Below are 10,142 nucleotides of genomic sequence, written 5' to 3'. Positions count from 1 at the left end.
GCCACTATTTTCTCCAGGACTTTGGATAAAAATGGAAGGTTAGATATTGGTCTGTAATTCATTGGGTCATCTGGATCCAGAGAAGGCTTCTTAAGTGAAGGTTTGATTACAGCAACCTTAAAATCTTGTGGTACATACCCATTTACTAAGGATAGATTGATTATATCTAGAATGGGGGCAGTAACCAAAGGAAATGCATCTTTAAATAATTTGGTTGGGATTGGATCCAAAATGCAAGTTGAAGGTTTAGATGAAGCTAATATTTTTGATAACTCTGAAAGCTCAACTGGATCAAAACGGTTCAAGCACAGATGAGGTTCTACAGTTACCTCTGAAGCTGCCTCACTTACTGAGGAAGAAGAAATCGCATTAGGGAGGATGCTAAAGATTTTGTTTCTAATAGAATTAATTTTACTTGTAAAAAATCTCATGAAGTCATTGCTGCTGAGGGCTCAGAGCTACAATTCTGTGTAAGTTTAGCAACTGTACTGAAAAGAAATTTAGGATTATGCTTATTCTCCTCAATTAATGCTGAAAAATAAGCAGTCCTAGTTTGTCGAAGCTTATTTTTATAAAGCAAAAGACTATTTTTCCAGGACAGGTAGGCCTCCTCATGGTGCGTAGAGCGCCATGTTCTCTCCAATTTCCTAGAGTTTTGTTTTAAGGCTCGTAGATGAGAGTTAAACCAGGGAGCCAACTTCCTGTCCCTAATTACCTTCTTTTTTAAAGGGGCAACAACATCTAATGCCACACGTAAAGAGGAATTCACATGATGACCAGCTGCCGATCAGCAGACGTGAGGTCGCACGGACTTATGGCGTGTTTAAAATTTTGCTCGTCCCTCGTGAGGGTATCGCACTGTTGAAGCGGCGCAGCGAGCAGCTGCGACCCAAAATGTACCAGAACCGCTCACGGCGCATGCGCAATACTGCATCAACACCGCTCCCCGCTATTTCCCTAATAACACACATTGTTCGTTTTTGTTTCTACACGTTTTTTTTACTCACAAAGATTGTCAATAAAGCGTGTTTGTCGTGTTCATGTCAAATTAAACTGATCACAAAACACAGATTTACTTTCTTTATTTCGTTCATCCAACCCCCATAAATCCCTGTGTGTCCTCCTGCAGCACTCCCGAAGGACAACAGGCAAAACAAGACAAAAAAGTCTGGTGTGTTGAGTAAAAACGGCTATTTTTAGCATATTTTTAGGGACGACGTGTTGCTACCAGACGTACAGTGTGAGCAGTCAGGTCGCATGCGAGAACTGGGTCGTGCAGTGTGAGCGCATGACTCGTGAGATCTGCCCTGCGAGGAAGTCGTACAGTTTGAGCTGAAGCTGAGTGCTACGAGTGAAAAAGTCGCACAGTGTCCGCCCGGCTTAAAATGTTAATCTTTCACTTTCTGGGTTTGGCCATAGTGCCACATAGTCACAAACAAGCCACCATTAAAATAAGACGGTGGAGTAGAAGCCCTGCCTGTGACTCCCAGCTCATCTGGATGTGCTACTGCTAGTTTACCCGTTTAACTATAGATTCACTAGGATAAATATAATAAAGTTTATCTCTCGCCAAATAGAATATTTACTAAGCAATCACAATGTAACCATAGACACATTGCTTGGTGTGTGTGTGTGTGTGTGTGTGTGCGTGCGTGCGTGCGTGTGTGCGTGTGTGCGCGCGTGTGTGTGTGTGTGTGTGTGTGTGTGTGTGTGTGTGTGTCTCTACTCTGTCTTCTCGATCCCCAGTGAGTCGTGGAGGATGGCTGCTTATACAGGTGCTGGCCAGTAAATTAGAATATCATCAAAAGGTTGAAAATATTTCAGTAATTCCATTCAAAACGTGAAACTTGTACATTATATTCATGCAATGCACACAGACCAATGTATTTCCGATGTTTATTACGTTTAATTTTGATATTTATAGGTGACAACCAATGAAAACATCAAATCTGGTATCTCAGAAAATTAGAATATTCTAAAGGCCAATGAAAAAATGTTTGTTTCTCTAATGTTGGCCAACTGAAAAGAATGAACATGAAAAGAATGTGCATGTATAGCACTCAATACTTAGTCGGGGCTCCTTTTGCCTCAATAACTGCAGTAATGCGGCGTGGCATGGACTCGATCAGTCTGTGGCACTGCTCAGGTGTTATGAGAGCCCAGGTTGCTCTGATAGTCGTCTTCAGCTCCTCTGCATTGTTGGGTCTAGCGTATTGCATCCTCCGCTTCACAATACCCCATAGATTTTCTTTGGGGTTAAGGTCAGGCGAGTTTGCTGGCCAATCAAGGACAGGGATACCATGGTCCTTGAACCAGGTGCTGGTGGTTTTGGCACTGTGTGCAGGTGCCAAGTCCTGTTGAAAGGTGAAGTCTGCATCCCCATAAAGTTGGTCAGCAGCAGGAAGCATGAAGTGCTCTAAAACTTCCTGGTAGACGGCTGCATTGACCCTGGACCTCAGGAAACAGAGTGGGCCAACACCGGCAGATGACATGGCACCCCACACCATCACTGACGGTGGAAACTTTACACTGGACCTCATGCAACGTGGATTCTGTGCTTCTCCGCTCTTCCTCCAGACTCTGGGTCCTTGATTTCCAAAGGAAATGCAGAGCTTGCTTTCATCAGAAAACATAACTTTGGACCACTCAGCATCAGTCCAGTCCTTTTTGTCCTTGGCCCAGGCGAGACGCTTCTTGCGCTGTTTCTTGTTCAGGAGTGGCTTGACACACGGAATGCGACACCTGAATCCCATGTCTTTCATGAGTCTCCTCGTGGTGGTTCTTGAAGCGCTGACTCCAGCTGCAGTCCACTCTTTGTGGATCTCCCCCACATTTTTGAATGGGTTTGTCGTCACAATTCTCTGCAGGGTGCGGTTATCCCTAGAGCTTGTACACTTTTTTCTACCACATTTTTTCCGTCCCTTCGCCTGTCTGTTAATGTGCTTGGACACAGAGCTCTGCGAACAGCCAGCTTCTTTAGCAATCACCTTTTGTGTCTTGCCCTCCTTGTGCAAGGTGTCAATGATTGTCTTTTGGACAGCTGTTAAGTCAGAAGTCTTCCCCATGATTGTGGTGCCTTCAAAACAAGACTGAGGGACCTTTTAAAGGCCTTTGCAGGTGTTTTGAGTAAATCAGCTGATTAGAGTGGCAGCAGGTGTCTTCTATATTCAGCCTTTTCAGAATATTCTAATTTTTTGAGATACCAAATTTGGAGTTTTCATTAGTTGTCACTTATGAATATCAAATTTAAATGTAATGAACATTGGAAATACATTGGTCTGTGTGCATTGCATGAATATAATGTACAAGTTTCACGTTTTGAATGGAATTACTGAAATATTTTCAACCTTTTGATGATATTCTAATTTACTGGCCAGCACCTGTACTGAGCCAGGATCCTCTGGAGGTTTCTTCCTGTTAAAAGGGAGTTTTCCTCTCCACTGTCGCTGCATGCCTGCTTAGTATGAGGATTGCTGTAAAGTCACTAACACGAGTCAGTGACTTGATGCAATTTGCTGGGTTCCTTACATAGGAAACTTTTTACTGATTGGCTTAATGAACTGACCTGTATTGGGATGTTTATTATGTGAAGTGCCTTGAGACGACTCGTCGTGATTTGGCGCTATATAAATAAAATTGAATTGAATCTGCAGCACCAAGCTGAGTATTTCATATACAAAGCCATCAGAAGCAAACAAAAGAGTAAAAACTAACCAGGCACTATGTTCTTGTACAACCTAAACCAACCAAAGCCTGCTGCTGGAAAAACTAATTTCCCAGAGGAACCTCCCGGAGGGATTAATAAAGTTCTATCAGTCAATCAATTAATCAATCAATCAAGTCTCCTCCTCTGCCGGTCAGCTCACGGGTCTGCTGACCCAAAAGAAAAATGAATGTAAGTGAACGAGGTGGTGTTACTTTCTGGTTTGCTTACGCCCCGAATCACATATATGCTCTACTTCAATTTAAATGATAAATAATTATGTGTCTTTCGACTACATCCGTCACATACTCTGAGATTTATTTGCTTGTAAAAAAGCTGTAATTGAATAGATTATAAATTACAAGCTGCACATATGACATCAGCGCAGAATCTCCTCCCCCCTCAGCGGAGCTCTCACACGTCCAGATTTATAGTGGTTTTCTCCACGTTTGATGCTCCTTCTTTCATCCTGGAAGGATTGGAAGCTTGCTAAACTCACAGCCGTTTCTCCTCTCCCGGTGTTGTTTGATGATGTAAATGTTGTGAGAAGAACATTTGTAGTTCTTTATGTCTTTTCACACAAAACCTAAAGTAACTTTAGCCACTATTGAAAAAAAAAAGCCCTTTCTTGGCATCAGAATGTGTCTTTGATTTCATGGACATCCTATGTTAAATCCATGACACACATCAAACGGGTTAGGAATTAGACCCCCATTCATTTTTTGGCTATAGTGGACTGGAAATAAGAAGAAAAGTGAATGCAAGTCAATGAGGCTAAAGCTATTTTCTAAAAATTCTTTAATTATACTTTAAAATATTTCCCTCAGGAGACACAATCTCTGTTTTAGTAGATACCTACTGTACGCCTGCAACCCCTTCTCCCAGCCACTCCTCATCCATCCCAGCTGTTATGTGCCAATGCCATGTCAAATTGGTTTCCATGGTCACAATAACATAGTTAAAATGATGATGGCGTTGGTCCTGGCCCAGGAGCAAAGAGCCTGCTCTGTTTTCATCTTATTGACAGTGAAGGCTAACAGATTTGGCTTTACCTAGATTAAATTACATTGGTGATTAAAAATTTAAAAGTGTGTTTACAGTTTTTTTTTGGACCAATATGCTGGATTCATTATGCTTAAATACGACAGCAAAAACACGTTCACGAGGCATATGTTTACAGGGCCCTTAACACTGAAAGCTGGAAAACCCAGTAGATCAAATAGTGTGAAAAGAAGTTGTTTCCATGGCAACACAGCCTCAGCAAGGCTAACTCCCCTTGTGCACTTGTTTATCGTTCAGACTTTGTGTTGTTATTGTTGTGATCAGCACTCACCAAGTTGGGCTTGGATCTAAATCACAAATATCTGAAATAAACAGTTAAAAGAGCAACAGACTGTTTGGAAACACGGATGTCTGACCATCCCTTGCCTCTCTGCACCCCCCCCCCCCCCCCCCCCCCCCTCTTGTTATCCAGGGACAGGGATGGGCCAAACAGTAGGTGGTGCCGTGAAGAAGTCTGCACATTTGATTTACACATCTCCGGGTTTCAAAGTCTGTACTGGACACACGTGGAGGAGCAATAAATCCCAAATTCAAAGTAAGTAGAGCTGTTGAACACATCTTTAGATTTATTTGTGAATTCTGGTAGGCTGAATAATCAAACTAAAGTTTCAGACCTGAGAAATTCCCTTTTCACAGATTTTTCTGGAAATAGGTAAATAACGTTCTAATAATAGATGTTTGACTGTGATTATTCGTTTTCTTACCTCAGGGAATTTTTCATTGTTTGGACTAGAATAAAAAACAGAAAATAAGTATTTTGCATAAAACTATGAAGCTTTCTATCAACAATCCAACATATCATTGAATAAAAGTATTTGACATTGACATTACCTAGTCTATGTGTGCATTTGTGTAAGGTTCAGGGCATGACTTACTGCCGAGAGGACTTTTATTGAGAAAACATGAATGTTTCAGTTTGTTGTTGAACATTTAATCCAGAAGTAATTTCATAAAGCGCGTGTTTACCAAACGGACGATGGTTTTACGGGAAGAGACTTTCGGGCCTGGAAATTATTTAGGCTGTTTTGAATAAAAACCACAGATTCTGTGCTACATACTTTAAAAAGCAACATGTGTGATGCCATCACACATGGAGGATTATTAAGATTAATGGCGTTTTTATTTCACTACTTAATAGTCATCAGGTCTGGACAAACTGGTTAGAGGAGGCTTGTGGATTTTGAAAACGGGATTTCAATGCATCTGTTTAAGTGTGAAACATGAATGTTAATGTGCTCACGTGGCCACTTAAAGCTGTCATCTGGTTTATTTTAGATGTTAAAAAACTTTTTCTGTGATCAGTTCTGTGGTTTGTGTCGTAAAACAACCGCCACACGCTGCTTTCTCGCACATTTTTCATTGTTAATATATTTCTTGTAGTGATTTTTTCCCCGTGTACTCCACAGCTCAGGTGTCAGAGCAGCAACATCTCCCTCCAGGGCTCGCCGAATAAAGATCCTCACGTACTCGTGGAGATAAACCAGCACTCCAGTCAGAAGACTGAAGAAAGAACTGAACCTCAGACTGAAGAGTCAGAAATGTGTGGCTCTTCAAAGGCAGAGGCCTGAGCCTTCTTAAGTCATGGGAGTTGTGTTTTGCAGTAGCAGCTTACTGGCAGATGAAACCTGATGGAGTCAAACATCCAATGAAAGCTTACCTCCACTCACCTGACGTCCGTCAGCATGTCAATACAGTATGGAAGGGCAGTCAACTGCTTTGGTCTGGATACTTAACAGGACAGCAGAAGAGCTGAACACCTCACTCAAATACAACCTCTCCGGTTTAAGCGAAAACTCTGAAAAGCACCAGTCTTACATCATCGGCCTCTTCTTGTCCTGCTTGTACACCATCCTCCTTTTCCCCATTGGATTTATCGGGAACATCCTGATCCTGGTGGTAAACCTGAACCACAGAGAGAAGATGACCATCCCAGATCTCTACTTTGTTAACTTGGCAGTCGCGGACCTCATCCTGGTGGCAGATTCCCTCATCGAGGTGTTCAACCTGAGCGAGAAGTACTACGACTACGCTGTCCTGTGCACCTTCATGTCCCTCTTCCTGCAGATCAACATGTACAGCAGCATCTTCTTCCTCACGTGGATGAGCTTTGATAGATACGTAGCCTTAGCTAGCTCCATGAGCAGCAGCCCACTGAGGACTATGCAGCACGCCAAGGTGAGCTGTGGCCTGATCTGGATGGCCTCCATCCTGGCCACCCTGTTCCCCTTCACCATCGTACAGACTCAGCACAGGGGTGAGGTTCACTTCTGCTTTGCAAATGTCTTTGAGATCCAGTGGCTGGAGGTGACCATTGGATTTTTGGTGCCCTTCTCCATCATTGGTCTGTGCTACTCTCTGATTGTCCGAATCCTCATGAAAGCCCAGAAGCATCGTGGCTTGTGGCCGAGGCGGCAGAAAGCCTTGCGCATGATCGTTGTGGTTGTTTTGGTGTTCTTCATCTGCTGGCTGCCGGAGAACGTCTTCATTAGCATCCAGCTGCTGCAGGGCGCAGCGAACCCATCCCGGAGGACTGCTAGTGCCCTGTGGCATGACTATCCCCTCACAGGCCACATTGTTAATCTGGCAGCCTTCTCCAACAGCTGCCTGAACCCCATCATCTACAGCTTTCTAGGGGAAACCTTTCGGGACAAGCTGAGACTGTTTGCAAAGCAGAAGGCCAGCTGGTCTGTGGTAAACCGCTTCTGCCACCACGGCCTTGATTTACACCTCCCTGTCAGGAGTAAAGTGTCAGAGGTCTGACTGCATTAAGAAAATAAACGCCATAAATTTTCACTGTTTCAAAGTTCTAAATCATTTCTCTTTCACTAATATTCAGCTTTGTCTCTTCCAGCAGCTGCAGCCGTGTTTTACCTGCTCCTTCCATGAAACAAATAAAAACATGGAAGAAGCAAAGCCAGGAAATGAGTCTTTTAAAAATGTCGCATCATTCCTGCCGTGAAACAAAGTCAGAGGTTAATGTCTGAGCACCTGCAGAAGAATATCAGCTGCTTCAAAGCTGCAGTGAAGTAAATGCTTTGTCACGTTGCATCTAATCAGGATGTTTGTCTGGGTTCCAGGAGAAAAGTGATTTTAGTCCTTAATCAAACACAACAGTTTGAAAAGTAAGAATGAAAAGCATCAAACAGCTCACACCAACAAAACAACGACGTGAATTCATTTGAACTAACTAGTGCAGAACAGTAAACAGTCTTTTCTCTTTTGTCTGAGGCTATCCCATACATTTGTTTACCTTTTAATTCGTTTTTTCTTTTTGTTCTGTGGACAAAAAAAAAATACTGAAAATGAACATTCAGAACTCCATTTTATTCCAATAAATAAATAATCAATACAACTTTATTTATAGGCATGAAATATATTCTAATAAAATCTGGGTCACATTCATGTTTTCTAATGAGTTGAATTGTGTAGCACTCATTTCTGGAAGGAGAGTGAACGTGTTAACATTATAGATGTATTTGTTGCTTATTATTTGGCCTTAATCTGTCAAATAGTTTATCATATTGATAAAAAACAATAATAATTTCTGCTAATGATAAACTACTCTGCTTTCTGTGTCGGGTGTCTGTTTTAAGCATTTTGGTCACAACATATGAGAAATATTTGTTATTTTTGTTTTCTCTGTGCCAGAGATTATGACGTGATGGGAAGAAACAAGGGTCCGAACATCTTGTTATTCCAGCTGTAACCGTTCTGGGAAAGCAGTGCTCAGGAGTCTTACAGCGATTGTTTATTAGAGAGCTGCTAAACTTGCTGCAGTGCACCATACAAAAGGGTCTTATTATTGTTGTTTTCATGACGTTTTTGATCTTTTCCTTCAAAAGTGCAGGAAGATCTTGTGGTTGTTTGTCTTGCCATTGTCAAAGGAAGAGTCCGTTTGTTTATTTTGGTCATGCATGCAAGGCTGTGCAATAACTTGTAAATGGCGCATCGCTCAGTGCCACAGAGGGGACACAAATAGGACAGTTCACTAATGCAATGTGTGCTGTCACATCCAAACACGATGACTCAAACAAGAGCCACGCCACCTTTACATCAGCCATAAAAACACACCGATCCGACAGCCTGTGAGAAGAGTCTGACTGTCAACTGTGCGACCAGCTGAGACGACCGAGAAGGTTAAGGGTTTGCAGCGGAGGACGTCACAGAAGGAAAACACACAGCGACTCTTCTCCCGTCACCATACTCAGGATTCTTCCGAACGGTTTGGTGTAAACAGAAATAAAATGAGTTTCAGACCAAAAATGTATTTGGTTAAATTAAAAAATACAATTCTGTCTCTGCCAAAGGAAATAATTCGTTGTTTTATCCAGCAAGAGGAAAGACACAAACATATTTTTAAAGATCAAGTTGCATTAAAATAAAAAGGAACGCCTGCTTTAAGTCTACATCAGTAAAATAGTCATCAAATGTTAAGATGTGATGTGTTTTGTTCAACATCACAAAGATGCTTTTGGCCTAAAGTCAAAAGGAAGAGATGTTCTGAAGAGAAATGGTTGTGGTTTCATTCACGCACACACATGGGATCAGCAACATCTCAGATACAGCTTTCAACATAGTTTTTAGTTGTGACCCAAAACCTTTAGAAATCCCTACTTTGTTCGATAACTCCGGTTCTAAAATGAAGCTAATGAAACTGTTTACTAAGACTCTGTCTTTGGTAAAGCCGAGCTGGACGTCGTCTAACTGTAAACAGAGCATGGGCGGGACATGTCAAAGCAATTATAACTGGAAGAGCCAGGGATTATGTGTAATCATTAGACTGTGCCCTTGGTGGATTTCAGCCTCTGAACAATGGATTAGACATATAATTGCATTTGTATATTTACAGCCCTAACAAAAAGGGGTGCTGAGTGGAACAGATTAACTCTCCAGATTCAGAGGGGAAAAAGAGACGACTGAAGGTTTAACTGCAATAATGAAATAGATGCTTCAAATGGCCTAGTGCAAAAGAAAATTAGATCAAAATTCTTTATTCTAGGCCATTTTAAAATTCATATTACATTTCATTTATTAAAAAAAGTTAATAAAAACCATGGCACAGAGAGGGAGAGAGAGAGAGAGAGAGGGAGAGAGAGAGAGAGAGAGAGAGAGAGAGAGTGTGTGTGTGTGTGTGTGTGTGTGTGTGTGTGTGTGTGTGTGTGTGTGTGTGTGTGTGTGTGTGTGTGTGTGTGTGTGTGTGTGTGTGTGTGTGTTGCTGTGAAAACATTGGTAAAGTGTGACAGGTTAGGTAGGTGGAGGAAGGATTTAATGCAAACATCATTTACACTTTTGTGTTTCTGAAGGTCAGATCTTTACTTGCGGAGCAAAAATGTTGGATTTGGCATTGTAATGAATTTCAATTCAATTCAAGTTTATT

General features: G+C 41.8%; 1 protein-coding gene across 1 annotated transcript; it reads left to right on the top strand.

The window, feature by feature from the left end:
• The first annotated feature begins 5,188 nt into the window (after positions 1 to 5,188).
• Positions 5,189 to 9,869, top strand: gper1 (G protein-coupled estrogen receptor 1). The gene is made up of 2 exons (XM_015948591.3): positions 5,189 to 5,300; positions 6,172 to 9,869. Exon 2 carries the CDS (start codon positions 6,461 to 6,463, stop codon positions 7,523 to 7,525), a length of 1,065 nt encoding a protein of 354 aa, XP_015804077.3. The 5' UTR covers positions 5,189 to 5,300; positions 6,172 to 6,460; the 3' UTR covers positions 7,526 to 9,869.
• Positions 9,870 to 10,142: the final 273 nt, after the last annotated feature.

Source organism: Nothobranchius furzeri, chromosome 5 (genome assembly GCF_043380555.1).
Source record: "Nothobranchius furzeri strain GRZ-AD chromosome 5, NfurGRZ-RIMD1, whole genome shotgun sequence".
Lineage (NCBI taxonomy): Eukaryota > Metazoa > Chordata > Actinopteri > Cyprinodontiformes > Nothobranchiidae > Nothobranchius > Nothobranchius furzeri.
Note: the sequence above shows the minus strand (reverse complement) of the source record. Positions and strands in the feature narration are given on the sequence as shown.